Below are 19088 nucleotides of genomic sequence, written 5' to 3' on the forward strand. Positions count from 1 at the left end.
ATATGCAACGGCACCAAATTGGCATAGCGTTTCTACAGGAAACCCACTTAACATCAGAGTCGAAGTCCAAAGTAGGGAGGAGTTGGGGGTGCCACAGATATTTGTCATCATATTCCTCATATTCAAGAGGGGTAGGCAAGTTAATAAATAGTAACGTAGGATTTCAACAACAAAAGGCCATCAAAGATGGGGAAGACAGGGTGCTGGTGGTTCAGGGCACTATCCAGGGGAAATTGTACACATTAATCAACTATTACTACCTGAATCAAGACACCTTAGATACGCTGGAATGGATTGACTGTCAGCTGGATGGGTTGCCATTGGGGGAGATTGTGTGGGCTGCCGATTTCAATGCAGTCATGCAGTCGGCACTCGACCGGACAGGGGGCAGCCAAGGGTCAGGGATTAAATGGACTAACACGCTACAGGGCATGGCTCTTACTTGGGCGGTTGAAGATGTATGGAGGGTGAGAAACCAGGATAAGCGGCAATACACGTGCCACTCAGCACCCCACAACTCGGCGTCTCTCTTAGACTTCTTCTTGGTATTGCAAACATTGCTGGAGCAGGTAGAAGAGGTGGAGATTCTAGCGTGGACCATATCAGATCAGGCCCCGGCAAGATTAGAAGTGGGATTATCAGATCGGACGAAGCAGAGGCGATTCAAATGTGAGGGCCTTACAGACAAGATATTTCGGGAGAGTTTGACAATGGCTATAGACAACTTTTTGGAAATTAACGTGGGATCAGTGGAATCTCCGGGGACATTGTGGGAAAGCTTTTAAATGCGTGATGAGATGGGAATGCTTATCTAAGGAAGTGGTGATTCTCAGACAGATCAGAAGGGAGCTGGAGGCCAAAGAAAGTAATATATGTGCGCTGCAGGAGGCCTCACCCACCCAGACAAACCCAGAGCAGGCAGAGATTCTGCTACATCTACAGAAGCTCCAGGCATTGGCACTTAGAGAACTGAAATATATCAGGGGCCAGGCGGCGATCCGTCAGTATGGTGAGGGGCAGTTTCCGGGCCGGACACTGGCGAGGGCAACCAAGATGGAAGACCATCGAGGCAGGATTCAGGCAATAGTTGACGAGACTGGTAGGGATCGGTTTGAAGACACAGAGATAGTGCGGCAATTCTTTCAGTTTCATAAGCAGTTATACTCCTCCGAAACTAGGGCATCCCAAGCAGACATTGATAGCTATCTGGACCAGATACCCCTATATTGGTGCACGGTAGAGCAAAGGGAACAATTATCCCATCCTTTGTCACTTGAGGAGGTGAATGCCATCGCCAGGGCCAGATGGCCTTAATGCCAAACGCCAGGGCCAGATGGATTTACGGCAGACTTTTATAAACACTATGCCAACAGAGTGGGTCCTCACCTGTTGGCAATGTTTCATCATAGCTTAGAAGAGGGACATCTCCCGGAATCATTAAAGGAGGCAATGGTGGTGGTGTTGCTGAAACTGGACAAGCTCAGTACTGATTGCTCTTCCTACCGAGCAATTCCCTAATCAATATAGATAATAAAATTCTGGCAAAAGTCCTAGCATCCTGGCTCTTGTCCAAGATGCAGTCAATGGTGCGGGCTAATCAAGCCCGGGGGATCCACGTCGTATGGCCTTAGGAGAATGTTTGGGTTGATTAGGACAATGCAACATAAAGACGCTATAGTTGCTTCCTTATTAGACGCCACTAAGGCGTTCGACTCAGTTGAATGGCCGTTTTTGTTTTCAGTCATGCGACACATGGGGATGGGGGACCAATTCATAGGCATGATCTCCCTTCTGTACACTCAACCGGTGGCTAGGGTCAGGATTAAAGGCCACCTGACCCCGGTGATAGCACTAGAGAGGGATACACGACAGGGGTGACCCCTCTCGCCACTGCTGTTTGCACTGGCGATAGAGCTTGTGGCAGAAAGAATCAGGGACTTACACTTGTACCGAGGGATCCAATTACACACCCAAAGGGTAGTGATATTGCTATACGCGGATGACATGGTGTTGTTTATTAGGAACCCCAGGGTTAACCTTGATCCAATCATGAGAGACGTTCTGCACTTTGGGGAGCTCTCTGGGCTAAAGGTAAATGCTTCTAAATCAGTGCTCTTCCCATTAACGGAAACGGGGGAGCAATATCGGGATGAGTGGGGATTCCAGTGGCAGATGGTCCAAACCCGATACTTGGGGATCAACATAGCTGGGGATAATAAGGTGGTTTTCGATACCAACTACATGAGATTCCTCGAACAGGAATCCATGTCAAAATGGATAAACCTGCCCCTTAATCAATATGGAAAGATATCCGTCATCAAGATGACACTACTCCCTAGGTTTCTCTTTCTTTTTGAATGCCCCGATAGTAGTACTGGGTGACTACTTTAACACCCTGAAATCAGCAATCTCTCAGTTTATATGGGCGGGTAAGCAACTTAGGGTATCCTGGGACAAGCTTGTCGCGCCTATACAGTAGGGATGATTGGCATTGTCTGAATTTGAGAGCTACTATAAAGTGGCGCAACCTGGGTTTCTTCAGTATTCGTATGACACACAGAGGGATAGAAGGCATGTGGAGATAGAGAGGGCCCTAGCGTTCCGGCCCTGCTGCGGTCGGTCGTCCTCACTGCACTGAGAAGAATACACTGTGCAAGGAACATGGTGGAAGTCACATGCAAGGCTTAGACTCGCATAGACCATAAGATGCGGCAGGAGGTCCTCTACTCCCCCAGAGTCCCCATATTACACATCCCAGGGATTCCCTCACATGGGAGAAGGGTTTTGTCAATCTGATGAGGCTGGGTCTAACGCATTTTGGGGATCTTTTCCTGAGGGGATATTTAAAAGGACTGCGGGAGGGAGGGTAACTATCAGATATATTTTTGTACTACAGACTGAGGGTAAGTCTGTGCCGGGTGCTTGCTGCTTTCCCTGAACAACGTCCAGTATCCCAAATATTGATAGACTGCTGCGGGGACCCCATGGCCAAAGGGTGGTATCGAGTCCATACTCCATGTGCATAAAATCAAGAGGAGGGGACGGGCCCTCACCACAGAAGAAATGGGAGAAAGCTCTAGGAAGGGAGATATCGGAGGAAATGTGGGAATACTGCTGCAAAGGTACTGGAAAGTGAGCCATCAACGCAAGGTTTAAAATAATACGTTTTAAATACTTATATCAGTTTCACCACACACCGGCTAAACTTAAGGAGTACTTCCCGGACACTTCAGGGAAATGTACAAAATGTAACATGGAGCGAGCAGACTTTCTCCATTTAGCTTGGAATTGCTTGGCTGTGCAACACTTCTGGGACCAGGTGTTCAATACAATCAGTGGCATCACTGGCCAGACAATTGACCCAGATCCACTACTGGGTCTGCTAGGTTATACTAAGATGGTGCCCAAGCACACGAAAAGTACATCTTGTACTGAAACGATAAGGAGAGTGGGTGGGGGTCACTGACCCGTGGTCGGTGTAACGACAGGAATATGTGGAATGCATACACGCAATTTCTGATTCGACAGCCTGGCGATGGTGGAGAGTCTCCGTCAGAATCAGAACCAATGTTGTGAACTGATAGATGCACAAATGGAAGCATTTTACAATTTGGTGTGCATCCCAGCAGCAGAACTGACTCCAAATCCATGCTGCTGAAATCTTTCCATACCTCCTGCCCCTAGCTAAGGCAAGTCTGGAGCACTCGTCCATCAAAGGGCATTTTGCAGCCATTACCCACTACATAAGCACAACAGACCAGCCTACTCTGTGGTCACAAAGACTAATACAAGAGTTCCTCAAGGGACTGTTCCGAGCATCCCTCCCCTGTACGAACCCCGGCTCCAGCTTGGGAACTAAATGTGGTCCTCTCCAAATTAATGAGCCCTCCATTTGAGCCTATACATTGTGCTCCACTTAAATTCCTCTCCTGGAAGACAGCATTTCTAGTCACCATTACTTCATCCAGGGGAGTAGGGGAACTGCAAGCATTATCCTACAAGCTGTCATGCCTGACTTTTCACCAGTCCAAGGTCATTCTGCGAACGAACCGTTCATTCATGCTAAACGTCCCGTCAGATTTTTACCCAGATGAACCGCTGCTGCTACCCGTGTTTTTATGCTCTCCCTCTACTCCAGCGGAGCAAGCCTTGCACTCGCTCGATGTCGGTAATGCCATTAAGTTTTATGTAACTTGCACAAAAGAATTCCAGAAGTGATCACAGCTCTTTGTTGCATTCGGACCTCGAGGGCAAGGCTAGATAAATCTTACATTTCCAGATGTCTCTCCGGTTGCATCTCACACTGCCATCAACTGGCCAACAGGCCCCTGCCAGGAAGTCCAAGAGCGCACTCGTCCAGAACCATGGCTTATACTACGATCCATACACTATTCTGGTCTCCAAATGGCTAAAGCAGGTGGTGGATGGTAAGACGGACCACAAAGCTGAGCCATCGATGGAGTGGTCTTTAGCTGGCCAAAGTACAATGCTCACTGGAAGATGTACAATAAGGCTGAGTGACGCCTTTGGCTATGCTAGTCTTCAGTTGGCCAAAATAGGTTGTGAACTGAAATACAGTCCACAAAAAGTTGAGCCACAGATCAAGTGCTCCTTAACTGGCCAACAAAGGCGCTGTACGGAAACCTGGACCACGAAGTTGACCTATGGGTTGAGGGAATACTTGTATTATCCATGGAGTATAGTGATCTTCAGTTGGCTAAAGTAGACTCTGGACTGAAAGATGGACCATGAAGCTGAGTAATGGATCAAGGGTAGCCTAATATGATTCATGAACTAACTTGATCTTCAGTTGGCCAAAGTATGTGGTGGACTGAAACACAGACCACAAAGCTTAGCCATGAATTGAGTGGGCAGCCACGTAGAGGTCAATCGATACTGCATTGTTAGGGATATCAGGGAGGAGTCCTGTGTCGGCCAGACAGTGCTCCACAACCTATGTGCATGAGATGAGTGTTCCAGAGGTGAGTTCAATTCCTGCTAAAGAGCTGCACCGCCTCCCATTGTTTGTGTATATTTACTGCTGTATAATCATATTCAATAAGCATGTGGATCCATGAAAGATCCTATATTGGAGAAAATGAACAAGTTGCTACCTTTAACTCCTGGTCTCTAGCATTGGTATCTTTCATGGATTCACATGCTAAAGAATGAAGCTGAAGAATAATGCAAAGGTAAAAGGACAAAAATGCACTCCACCTACAATTGCTGAAAGGATTAACCAAGTTAAGGTGGTTATCCTTCAATAATGCATCCACATTACATAACTGAGGATGCTTAGGATTACAGATCTCTTTGTAATGTTATTAGTACTTATTGTGTATTGTCTCGCCATATCAAATCGCCCTTTTTTCTGTTAAACTTTTAATGACTATATTTAAGACAACCCCACATTGCTACTTTAATTCAGGATTTAATCCTTACTTGGTGAGGGACAAGGTCTAAACTGTGTGGACAGATAAAGGATCCCAAGGTGAGGAGGTTCTCAAGCCTTTTCAATCACTTCGGAAAACAAATTGGCTTTTTGTTTCTTTTTTGTAGCCTTGGGTTTACATAATTAATGACCAAAAATAAATATAAATACTGTGATAGTGTGTTATTTGCTTCAGCGCAATCAGAAAGATAAGCATCTCAACATCGCACCAACCATGTTATGTGGTTGGATTACTTTGGATTGAAGAAATACTTCAGAAATGGGAAAATGCAGGCATTGGTAGAGAAATATATTAATTAAATTAATGTCCTGAGAAGCACACCTGGCTCTGCTCACACCAACATATCCCTGATTCTGTATTTGTGTTTGTTTCTATTATATATCAACATCTACAGGATTGGCTAAATGGTCTTCTGAAATTCCAAAGGTGGGAGATTATTGGAAGGATGTATTTGCAGTACTCAGCAAGGTGATCAATAAGGGCCTGCCTCTAAACTATAGAATAAGCCACTTAGGAGATTTCCGTGACCTTGGTCTGACTTAGGAAAATGAATACATGATGATATATCAGATCCTCAAACACAAAAAAAATAGCGTGTTATCAGATTTTGGAAGTAAATTCTCCAGGGAAAGAATGATATCCGCAGGTTAAGGAGAATATAATGATGAAATGAATATGAGGAGTTCGTGTGACCTTTTTTTTGCCTAAGAGTAATAATATAAGTCTCTGTTATTGTGAATGAAACAAAGGTGTATACATGTTTCTTTATAAGATTATGATTTTGATAAATGTATATACTTGTTCTCTGGATTCTTGGACGGCGCTCAATGCAAACATGTTGTTAACACTTTTTATTATAAATATTCTTACTCTAGGGCACATTCTTGTTTAAATGATTTCAAGATAAATGCAGTAGTCATGTCTTCAGCTCAGTGAGTAGCAATCACATTGTGTTAACTGTTGAGCTCACTGAGAGGTTTTGATCTGTTTGATTGTATTCTCTCCTCTATTTTTAATCTGTCCCCTCTTGCTTCCTTTCTAACTAACCACTTTATATTCTCAATGTTTTCTTCCTTTTCTTTTCATATTTGCGCTCAAGAAATATGTTAAAGCAAGGGTAAGCAAGAACAAATCTTACAGCCATTCTTATGAACTGTGTTTTAGCTAATAAACCCTGTTTGTTTCCCTATTTCATCTTGTATTTTCTTAATGAATGCTGGAGACGGATAGACTCATTCTAAACTGGAGGTTGCTGATAGTGGTCCCTGTACTTCACGACCACCTGAAAGTTAGTGCTCATCATTTCTGAGCAGGTTTTAGATTGCCTGTGCATCATGCATAGCATTGCTGTAGCCTTAGCCACTGAATGAACCATGCACTAGAATTAAAGATATGTGGCAAGGTTTCTCAGTATCAGCTGAACTACAAATAATGAATTTCAAAATACACAGCACACACTTGGGCATTGTTAACTGGGATTTAAGGGGATTGTTTGGAATGTGAGTATTTGTTGCCTCTAACATGTGATCACGTTTGTTGTGTGCACACAACGCACCTAGCATATATCAGCATACTCCACAAAATTCAACACAGCAGAGTAATAGAGCACAACACTACATGTAAACACATACTCAAAATGGTGCAAACTGACCACTCTCACTCTCTCTGTTAATCAGTATCTTGCTTGACCAAGATGAATTATTCACTCATTCAATTACAAAGATAGTGTATAATGTCCATCTGCTTGATAGACCCAACAATATTCCTTGCATTCATTCCATGGTGTCTTTCTATGGAAGGGCTTTTCTTATTAACGGAGAGCACCTACTGCCCTTTTTGAAGTCTGAGTAATCCTCAGCTTTCAGCTGTCAACAAAGCCAGTAATCCCTTATCGCCTTTAGAACTGTCTAGTCTGTGACAATAAATAGCTGTTTTAGAAATAAAATGGTGAAAGCCCTGTGAGCAGAAAATGATTCCTCGTATTTATTGGTCTCACCAATACATTCTGTATCTAGGGCTCTAACATAGGATGGCTTGAGTCTTACTCGGTTGCTTCTATGGCATGCTGCCATACTTTATTCCTTCTCTTGACACCCCACCTTTTGAAGGACAACTTTAGGAGGACGTGATCGCTATTTTGTTTGGAAACATTCTCAGAGATGTTACTCTTTTGTCTAAAGAGGAAGATACAAATACATAATCCAAAATGGAGGAGCATACCCCGTTTGTCCAGGTTAGACCCGGCTGGCGATCACCCTCACATTGTCCATTTAGCATACACAGCTCTTTAGCTCTTATTAAATCCAGACATGCCAATGGTCTCATGTTTCTACTACCCTTTTGTCTCTCCTCCTCATCAATCCTCACTCCCTTGTTAGACAAGCAAGGTGCATTTAGGTCTCCTCCCGCATTATGTCGGCTATGGCATTCGTTGATGACATCAATGAATGCCTGCAGGAGCTCATTTGTTTCGATCCCCACTGCATTCCAATAGATGTTCACAGTTAGAAACCATGACCATCGGGCTGGAGAGGTCCCACCCACTCTTACACATGTAGCCTTTATAAATGGGTTTGGGCATAGCAAGTCCACCACTGAAAGTCCTCTTCTGTTTTTTTTACCAAGGCCAAGAGACCAGCAGAGGGCCTCCCTTTCATTCCACATTTAGCTGGATTAATATAGGCGCTATACTGATCATAAATTGGAGCCCTTACTAACCATGTCTCTTGTAAACAAATAATATCCATGTTTCCAGAAGTTATATCTTGATCACCTGCCAAGTGAGAGAAACCTCTGGTGTTCCAGAAGCCTAAGGTCCATCCCTTCTCTCGCTGTTAGTTTGCACTTTTTCGATCATGATATTTCCACACCACCCCCAATCTCTCCTCTCTCCCTTTTCACCTTTTGTTTGCGAGGGTTTTATGGTCCGCTTTCCCATAGTACTACCCTTAAAAGTTATTTTTATCGGACCATCCCATTTGGATATAGGGCCGTCCTCTTCTGAGATTTCGTTCTCACTGTCCATGTCTTGTGTTTACCCAGGGTTATGAAGAGTCTCTCACACTTGACCCTTTCTTTTCTTCCTCTTTTTGCATTTAAATATCTATCTCTCATCTCTGTTTGTGTTCAGGGCCTAGCCTCCAAAGGCCTTTCCTTGGTTGGCAGCTCAGTTAAATCAAATCCCCATGATTGTAGTAAATGGACTAGCTGTAACGGAGAGGTTTTTGCCCCTCTCGATGATAGATGCAAAATCACTCTGTCCATCTTTCTCTCGTTTGTAAATTCCACAATTCTTATGCCCCCTGGATGGAGGAAGTGGAACGAGGGAACGTGATGGAACAACTTCAGCACATTAGATCTATTCAAAATCAACCCATCAATGAGGGGTATAAGCCTTTGCAGCCTTAGTTTGAGGGGTACCTTCACATCCCTGTAGTGCTATGAGGGCTCTACTCTCCTTTCTCAGCTCTCAAATCTCATAAAGACAATAGACTCTTGTTTCATCATCTTTCTCTCCTTCATTGGAGCTCTCTTTGCCTCCCCATCTTTTCTGCACGCAAAGGGGGTAGGCCCAGAGCTCTCGTTTGCGCTGATCAATAGCCTCCTTTCTTCCAGCATTAAGAAATGCGGCTCGGTTTGATCCTCTACTGTCCCCTCACTCCGAAATACCAAACGTTTCTCTTTCTGTGGGTTCGAGTCCAGCTCGTCCCCCTCATCAGGGAAATCCTCGTCATGGGCTGTAAATAAGGACAGATCAATTTCCTCAGCCACTTTGCAGCTGTACTCTAGCTCTGGTAGGGACGAGAGACGACCCTCCATTTTAATATTTTCTCTAAGGTCCATGCTGTTTGTTAAGGCTCTTCGGGAGACCTCTCTTGGTGTTCTTACATTTCAAATCATGGGCAGCATAGTTAAATTTGTTAAAAACGCCCTGGAGCCGTTACATCTTTGTTTTTGCTTGACTGCTGTCATGTTTTTTGTCGTATGGTCAGCTGCCTCCACTATGTTAGCTTCTTCCAGCATCTTGTGTTTTTTCCTCTTCTGGAAGATTGGAAAGGCATCGTGAGCATGGCCCCTTTGCCTCGCTACCTCGAAAATTATTCAAGGCTTTAGGCATGCCCCTTCCTTTCGTGTATGGGTCGGGCTATTTTGGACATTCATCACCTCCTTGATCTCCGGTCTGTCACTGGGATCCTGTTATATTGTGATTTCATTTGGAGGGCTAGCCTCCTCTTTTGGGATTTCCTTGTCAACACCAATTCCGCTTCCCGGTAGAGCCTCATCCGTCCTCGATATCTTATTTTCATGCTGGACAGACTTATTGCTAGTCAAAGACATCAGGTGTGACACTTCTGGCGGGCCCATGGATAGCCTCCTGGCCTTTTGTACTTGGATAGAGGCCTTCACTTGTAAGAGCTCAAGTAGAAAGTCCAGCTAGCGTTTCTTTTCCCCTCTCTTTCCATATTGAGTGATGTTATAAGGTTTTGGTGAATCCGCGTAGAGCATTCAGTGTCTTGATCGACTCTAGCTTTTAGCGACCTAATGAAGTCCTCAATATATATCAGTTTTGAATTGATCAAGGCTAGGAGAGGAGAGTGGTCCATCACATTTCCATTTATTATCTCGTAGACAGTGCAGTAGTTAAAGCTGCCATCATGTTGGATTGAGAATTCAAGGCTGTCGAATTTAGGATTAGCATGGGGCCTTTAGAAGACCGTGGAGAGAAAACCGAATCCTCAAATGAGGAAATAGAGGAGGATATTTCTTTAGGAACTGCCTTCAAAGATTGTGTCCTTAGGGGTGTTTTTTCTATTGATAGCACCGTTTTTGCAACCAGCAACATAGGTATTGCTGGGGGACAGGGTGAGAGCCACGTGTCAGGCATTTCACCTGGCCCCTCTGCCAAGCGAGCCAATTCCAAATCTCGACCAGGCACGTCATGCCCTTCACCATCCCTTTTTAGTGGAGTTACCGTCACATCAAGGATTGGACAAGTTGGTTTAATTTTTGCTTTGATGGCAAGTACCTCACACCCTGGACTTTCACCCCTCAGGGAGGTCAGCGCCCTACCAGTGGCGGTGGATGACTCGTTCGCATCTGGCTGTAGGTCAGGTTCATTTATTGGCTTTACCACTTGCGGTGATATATGCCCCTGCAAGCTCACCCAAAAACAGTCCGCGTTCACCACTTCCTCTTGGCTACGGCAGATTTTTGTGCCATCCAACTATCCAAGCAGCCTCAGTCTCTTCTCCACTGGGGATTTAACAGGGTCTAAACCCTGTGTTGGAGAATTCCTCCCTTCATTCAACGCCACTTCAGGATTGTCCACCAGTGTCAATCTTTTGCCGTCAGTAAATTCTAGGTTGTTAGCCTCCTCCCACCTTCCTCATGGCAATCGATCTCATTACCACATTCCAAATTGAGCTTGGTCGTGGTTGAGCAATTTGCAGGCAGAAACTCACATTCTTTTTTGTTTGGTGCAATTTTTCTTTTTAAAGCCTGGGTAAGGCCTTTGCATTCAATGCCACTTCTGGAGTCATTCACCCAAGCACATGCGTTATTTTGAATGTCTGAAATGGGTTCCAAAGCCTGACCTACCCGGACAAATGAGGACTCAGACTTGGTCCTCTTAGTGTCGTTGCAGTCTTTGAACAATTTTGCACCCTTCCCGATTACCTTACTCTTGAATTGCTGTCAGGTTTGCACTGAGAAGATCAGGAATGCTGGCTCCTCCATGAGGGATCCGAGATGGGGGTCACGTTCCGGACTCCGATCTCCCGGAACACCGGAAAACTCAGAACACTTGTGCCACTCCACGGAGTAGTGATAGGTTTTAAACTACAGCTCCTCCCAAAAACAATAGAAAGTATTGAAAGACATTCAGCCACCAAGAGAGATCACTGGAACACTCAGCACACTCTACACCGCTCTACGTAGTAGTAGGGGGTTTTAAACTGCAGCACCTTCCAAAAACAATAGAAAGGATGGAAAGACTGTCAGCCACCAAGAGAGATCGCCAGAACACTCGGCACACCAGCACACTCTGCTCTGCATTACCACTCCGCCCAACTATGAGTTGTCAGAAAGTCAGCAGATTTTCTGCTGACCTTCTGCCCATTTTCGGCACAATTAACGCAGCACTATTAGCACTGTTGTAATTAAACCAAAAATGATGGGGACTTACCGCCCCACCACAACTTGGGATCTACCGCTAATAGCACCGGGCCGAGTTGCGGTAACAACATTTGCATTGGGCAGTATCTTGGCGGACTTACCACTGGGATACCATCCACTCTTGATGAGGCACACAGTATACTCAAACATCTAATGCATAGAAAAATGAATGATTCAAATGCCCTCCATAAGCCATATAGAGCACCTAGAGAGAAAAAGGGATTCATGCATAGGCACCAAAATTTAGAATTAAATTTGTCTTAATTCACCAGACCCATATGGTCTCAATACACTCCTAGAAATTCAATGTTACAAAAGTAGCCAGGTAACATAGAGTAGCAAGACATTGCTGATAGAGTGTAAAGTAGAAAACGATCTGGAATTTATGGTAGATGCTAAAATTCCAAAGCCTTAGCCTAAAACTTCAAGTACTTAACGAGGACCCAGAAAAATGCCCAACTACAAGCATGTAACTTCCAAGACATTTTTAGAGGGTTTTGGGTGATTTTAAAGGTTCCCCATAGAAATATATGGGACACAGTTTGTAGGCATAGTCACAGTTCTAGTTTACAATCTGGAAAGTCTAATTCTACCCCAAAGGGAATGCCAGAAGAAGCCCTCAAAAAGACAGGGACCTGCAGCAACACATGACCATGACCTATGTGGACCCCTGAGAGCAAGTATCTACATTAACACACCAGCTCAGGGCCCAGATGTAAGTACTCACAGTTGCAGTTCCTAAACACAAGACGCAGGAACAGCGGAATAACCAGGTGTGCAAACATCTTCTGTTTTTTTCTTTTTTTTAACTTGTTTATTTGTAAATCAGCGCACAGGGTAACAGAGCATTAACAATGGGTACATCTCACAATGCATATCAGACAACAGTGTCCCATCTCCCACCCCCAACTTCCAGAGGCAGTGGTACGTGTCTCATTCGGCATGGACAGGCGGCGAGTCCTCCCCCTTCGTAAGAAGGGCTCTAGCGATGAAGCGTGGTTTGTAAGTCAGGGCCGGGAAGTTCCGGTCATAGTCCAGGACCGGGGCCCAAATGTCAGAAAATCAGTAAAGCAGACCCACTTTGGCAGCCGTGACCTTCTCTGCAATTAATATGTCCCATAGCTTGAGCCACCATAGGGTCATCAGCGGTCCGTCCGGAGATTTCCAGGTGCGAGCCACCGTGATTTTGGCGGCCAGCAGGAGTTGATATCAGTGCGCCCTCCTCCCAGTTCTTGGGTATAAGCCCGGGAATGGGATTCCCAGGAGGACCTGCTCGGGCATCAAAGGGATTTTGATCTGGGTGATGTCCCGAATGGTGGCCAAACACTGGGTCCAAAAGTCCTTCACTCTAGGGCAGGACCACCACATGTGGAAGTAGGAGCCTGGGTTGCCACAGAGGCGCAAGCAATTGGGGTTCAAGGTGCTCTGAAAGCGGTGGAGGCGTAACGGAGGGTAATACCAAGGCAGCAAAGGTTTGTGGGCACATTCCCGGTTGGTAACACATGGGGATGCCATGCGTGTTCTAGTCCAGACATCCACCCATGTGTGGCCCTCGATTGCGTGACCCAGGTCCGACTTTCAGTGGCCCACATAAGAGGGTCTGATGCGGAGGGGGTCTTCCAACAACAGTCTGTAGAGGGCCGAGATCTTACCCCGGGCTGGCAGGTCCTTCATTGTGAGCTCCAGCGGGGCCAGGGGTCTAGTTGCGGCTGCCCGGGTCTGGGGATGGGAGCACCAGTGCCTCAATTGAGCATAGGTAAACCTGTCTGCCTCCGTTAGTTGGAAGAATGATTTACAGCGATCAAAGGTGAGGGGGGCATCCCCCTTGAAAAGTTGTCCCAGAGTTTCAAGGCCTCCCGACACCCAGTTCCTGATGTTCCGTGGACGGGCTGCCGGGGCAAAAGCGGGGTTGAGGAAGATCGGGGAGGACGCGCTGAGGCCCCCTGGGATGCCTCCCCGTCTGCGGGCCCATTCCCATGCCTTTATCAGTTGCTTTGTAGCGGTTAGCACCCCTGGCCAGCTGCGACGTAACGCGGTAGGGATGAACGGGAGAAAGCAGAGAGGGAGAGGGAGGCGGTAGAGTTCCATCTCTACCCATTTTGGGCGTCCGGAAATGAGGTCCCATGCTTGAAAGTGGGCCAGCTGCGCTGCAATATAATATTTTCGGAGGTCCGGCACCCCGAGCCCCCCCATCTCGTGCTAGTCATCAACGGTTTCCGGGGAATCCGTGGGTTCTTGCCCTTCCATATGAAGCCACTGTTTTTCCTCTGAAGTCGCTGCATAGGGGAGAGGGGAATTGCGGTTGAAAGGGCAGCGCACATGTAAAGAAAGCGGGGAAGAAGATTCATTTTGGTCGTCGTTATACGCCCCATTAGTGAAATCTCTTGTGGCTGCCAGCGGGCCAGATCCTTTTCCAGTTCCGCGAAGAGAGGGGGGAAGTTGACCTGGTAGACCTTCATTGGGACGGCTGGGATCCGGACCCGTAAGTATGGGATAGCGTGGGTGCTCCATTGAAATGGGGTGTGGTTCTCTAGGGCTTCCTTTTCGCCTGGGGGCAGGCCCACTCCGAGTGCTATTGATTAGTGGAAATTAATAGCGAAACCTGAGACATTCCTGAAGGCCCGGAATTCATCCAGGGCCGCCCTCATGGAGTCCTTAATGTTTGTAATGGTCAACAGCACATCGTCTGCATAGAGAGCAATTTTGTGGTGGGTCGTGCCGATCCTCGGGCCAGAGATCAGGGGATTCCGGCGGACTCGCTGGGCCAGCGGCTCCATGGCCAAAACAAAGAGCAGAGGGGATAGGGGACACCCCTGTCGAGATCCGCACGTGAGAGGGATCGGGTCCGACAGGTGGCCATTGACTCTCAGCCGAGTCTTTGGGGCTTGGTAGTTCGCCAAGGACATCCTGATAAAGTTTGGGCCAAAGCTGAAGGCCTCTAGGGCGAGGGACAGGTAGGGCCAGTCCACTTTATCGAAGGCCTTAGTGGCGTCTAGCACAATAAGGGCAAGCTGCTGGGAGTCCTGGCTGGCGATCTCAATTAAATCCAGAGCCCTGTGAATATTGTCCTTCGTGGATCCGTGGAAGACGAGCCCCATTTGGTCCGGGTCCATAATGTTCGGGAGGACAGGGGCAAGGCGGTTGGCCAGGACCTTGTAGTAAATTTTGGCATCCAAGTTAAACGGGGAGATGGGCCTGTACAAGCTATTTTCCTGGGGATCCTTTCCAGGCTTGAGAATCAGCACCGTGATGGACTCCTGCATCGATGGAGTGACTGTACCGGAGGCAGCAAACGAGTTGAATAGGCGGGTCAGAGGAGCCACCAGTTGAGGGCGGAAGAGTTTATAAAAACGTGTGGTGAACCCGTCCGGGCCAGGGGCCCTAGGCTTTAGATTCTTAATGACCTCCACTTCTTCATCAGTGATAGGCGTCTCTAATTCCTCTCTCGTCTCTGGTACCGGAACCGGAAGTGATGCCTCCTGAATATATGAGTGCTGCTCAACTGGGTCCCGCGGGGTGGCTGTCATTATTTCTGACTGGTGAGCGACCGCCAGCCGTAGTTTTTCACCTTCCGCATGGTGGAGCTTCCCTTGTGCGTCACATAGGCCCATGATGAAGTTTCTGCTCTTCTCTTTGGCCAGCTTGCTGACCAATAGTTTTTTTTTTTAATATTTTTATTTTATTTTGAAATCAAACAAACACACTACAACTGTTTCAAAACATAGAAAGCATCATAGTCCAGCACATTTTCATTAAAACTTAGAACTCCCCAACTCCCCCCCCCCCCTTAAACTAGAGCCGGTCTCACATGTCATTTACGGGAGCATCATTGGGTAGCACAGTACTTAGGCAGTCATCATCCGCGTCCTCTGTTCCGTTGTTACCCTGGTGAGGGTTTGCCATAGAGGCCACCAATTGCTGCCAGGCCAGCAAGGGCCCTACTTCCTCCTCGCCCCCCCTGGTGACCGCTTCAAACCAGACTACAGATTCAGCTTCCGCCCACCTCAAGAGGTCCGTCCACCATAGCTCCACCCTAGGTCTGTGGGCCGCCTTCCAGCCCATGGCAATCCTACGTTTGGCCAAAACACAAGCCAGGTCCTTCATCTTGCTTATGTGTTTTGAATGCCGGGGTCTATGGAAAAGCCCAAGCATGCATGACCAGGCCGATTCCACATCCAGCACCACCCCCCCACTAGCCAGTTTCGTCTTGATCTCGTCCCAAAATCTATGCACTTCCGGGCAAGCCCAAAACATGTGTAGCAGTCCCGCATTCACCTCCCCACAACTGGGGCATTGCTGCGTAGCTGGTTCCCCAAACTTTGCAATCTTCCCGGGGGTTAAATAAGCCCTGTGGGTAACGTACAATTGAAGATGTTGGAATCTCGCGTTTCGGGACACCTTTTTGTGGTACCTCTGGGCCCGTTCCCATTGCCCGTCCGTCATGGGTCCTCCCACCTCCTCCTCCCAATCTTGTCTCAATTGAAGCAGCTCCTTCCCTGCTTTTACTCGCAGGAGCTTGAATATCCTCGATATTTCGTGCCCGCCCTCCGATACATCATACATGGTTTCCAGGGAGGAGTCAGGGTCTTCCGCTAGCACTGTCTCAGGCCATCTTTCTCTAGTCTTTTTCACAAGCCTAGTGTAGGTTATATATTGGCCACCATGTACCCCCATCTCTTCCTGCAACCTCTGAAATTCCACTGCCTCCCCTTCCTGCCATATGTCCCCAAGGGTGGCCAGGCCTACCTGTTCCCAGTATCTACGGACCGATTCAAGTAGTTGAGAGTCGCTCCCACACAGCGCCGCCAATGGGGCCTGCTGAGAGTACGGCTCCGAGTCCCCCCCAATCTTCCATGTCCTGTGCCAGATCTCCCAGCCCAGCCTCAGTAGCCGCCCCTTGCCCACCAGTTTGTCTCTGCATACCACACCACTTCCATCAGAAAGTATGGGGCTGTATCTCCACGCAGAAGCCTAGCTTCCGCCGAGTCTTCAGCTGAAAGCCACCTGGCCACGTACTGCAGCTGCCCCGCCAGGTAATAGAGTTCAAAATTAGGCAGGCCTATTCCTCCCCCTGTCGCATGAGTTCTGGAGCTTCCACAGAGCAACCCTATTCCTAGAGCTGCCCCACACGAAACCCCTACACACGCTATGAAGTTTCACAAATAGGCTCCTAGGTATCAAAAACGAGACGTTTACAAAAAAGTGCAAGAGTCTAGGCAGGACCACCATCTTGAGCAAGGCCGCCCTCCCCATCATGGTCAGGGGCAATCTAGACCAGAATACCATGCTATTCTTGATCCCCTCTATCGCCTTTTCCGTGTTATGCTTGTGTTCTGCCTCGACCTTGTGGTAAATATTTATTCCCAAATACCTAAATGTCACGGGCTGCCATAGTATTGGCAGGACAGGCAGCCTCTGTACCGGGACATTCCTATATCTGCCCAAAGGGAATAGACTAGACTTTCCAGGGTTCACCGATATGCCCGAGAGGATGGCGTACCGTTCTATTACCTCTAGCACGTACTGCAGGTTTTCTTCTGGATAACACAAATAAAGGAGCATATCATCCGCATATAATGATATCAGGTGCTCTCCACTGACAGTGCTTATGCCCACCTCCCCATATTGTTGTCGCAGGCATATTGCCAGCGGCTCTAATGCCAGTATATATAGCATGGGTGACCAGGGGCATCCCTGTCTGGTCCCCCTGCAAAGCTGCCAAGAATCTGAGACTGTGGACCCTGTTTTGACTCTTGCCATCGGGGTGCTATAAAACAACTGGACCCATCTGAGGTATCCAGGTCCCATTCCGTACCCCTTCAGGACCGCTTTCAGCCAGGGCCATCGTACCGAGTCGAAGGCCTTGAACACGTCTAACGACACTATAGCCAACTCGCCCGTGTCTTCCTCAGTTTGGTCTATGACATGGTGTAGCCTCCTGTGGTTATCGGTGATGTTCCTGCCTGGAACATATCCCGTCTGATCTGGGTGTATCATTTTCTTAATCACCTTCTTCAGTCGTGAGTATTATGCTGTCCTGGTTAAGCATGGACAACGGTCTGTAAGACCCGCACTCCACGGCCGACTTGCCTGGTTTCAAGAGTGGGATGATTACAGCCTCGCGGAGGGACAATGGGAGTTCTCCCTGCTCATAGGCCTCGTTGAAAGTGGCAAGCAGTGGCTGAAGCAACTCTTGCTTGTATGTTTTGTAGAACTCGCTGGGCAGCCCATCCGAACCAGGCGCCTTGCAAGTGGGCAAGTTCCGAATCACTACCTCCAGCTCATCCGAGGTGACGGGTGCGTCTAACTCGGTGCGTTCTAGATCATCCAAGGTGGGCAGCTCTATGTCCTCCAATATGTCCAGTATGTCTTGACACATATCCTCCCCCGTGTCCTCATACAAGTGTCTGTAAAACTTAAGGAATTCCTCATTTACCTCTTTCTGGGTGTTGCATATGCAACCTCTCTCATCCTTAATCTCACTAATCACCGAGCGGGGGGTCTCACTCTTATACAGCCAGGCCAGCAGTCTGCCCGGCTTGTCGCCCCCTGCGTGTATCCTCTCCGTATATTTCCTGTAATTGAGTCTGCATAGTCTATCCCAGAGTGCGCTGCAGGACAACTGTAGCTCCTTTACTTTGGTTCTGTTATCATGAGCGGTACTCTCGCAACGCGTGAGATCCTCTAGCTCCCTTTCCACCTCATGGAGTTCCCTTTCGACACCCCCCTGTAGCCCCTTAGCTTGGGAAATGGCTACCCCGCGCACCACCACCTTAAACGCTTCCCACAGTGTGCCCACAGAGCTTACGCTTCCCGTGTTTATATCAAAGTATTCTTCGATGGCATCCCTCAGGCCCTCCCGAAACCCCTCGTCCTGCAGAGCCTCGGTCCTGAGTCTCCATGTAGGGATCCGCGGTCTTGGGGGCTGGTGTCTCCAGTCTACCACCAAGGGCGAGTGGTCAGATAGTACTCGGGCCTTGTATTCCGCTCCTTCTATGTCTCTCACTATCTCGGCTGTTACAAACATGAAATCTAACCTTGTGTGCAAATCATGTGGCGCTGCGTAGTGTGAATACTGCCTATCCGTGGGATGCAGCCTTCTCCACGCATCCTCTAGGCCTAGGTCTTTCAGTAAGGCACCCAGCGCTTTAGCCGCCGGTGCCGTTTTCCCTGCCCTGTCCTCGGACCTGTCCATTCTGGGATCCACAGTACAGTTAAAGTCCCCCCCACACTACCGTACCCCCTGCCAGGGGACCAAGTTTACCGTAGAGGGTCCTAAAGTAAGCCGCTGTGTCGTTATTGGGGGCGTACAAATTTATGATGTGCACTTCTCTGTTTTCCAGGAGACCCGTTACCACCACCATTCTACCCTCCGGGTCCACCGTAGAATCAAGCATCTGAAACGGCACATGAAGCGCCACCCAAGTAATGACCCCTCTAGCATACGCCGAGTACGCCGCC

At 47.7% G+C, this 19088-nt stretch overlaps 1 protein-coding gene across 12 annotated transcripts in view; it reads left to right on the plus strand.

Moving 5' to 3' along the window:
- The window catches only part of PROM1 (prominin 1), a 922577-nt gene that overhangs the window by 796162 nt on the left and 107327 nt on the right, over positions 1 to 19088 (plus strand). For 8 of the 12 annotated variants that reach the window (XM_069631918.1, XM_069631917.1, XM_069631924.1 and 5 more), the window contains one exon: positions 6553 to 6570. The exons of the other annotated variants lie outside the window; for them this stretch is intronic. In XM_069631918.1, the coding sequence (XP_069488019.1) occupies positions 6553 to 6570 (18 nt within the window). The remainder of the gene's footprint in view (positions 1 to 6552; positions 6571 to 19088) is intronic. 12 annotated transcript variants of the gene reach the window in all.

This window comes from Ambystoma mexicanum, chromosome 6q (genome assembly GCF_040938575.1).
Source record: "Ambystoma mexicanum isolate Mex_15411 chromosome 6q, UKY_AmexF1_1, whole genome shotgun sequence".
Lineage (NCBI taxonomy): Eukaryota > Metazoa > Chordata > Amphibia > Caudata > Ambystomatidae > Ambystoma > Ambystoma mexicanum.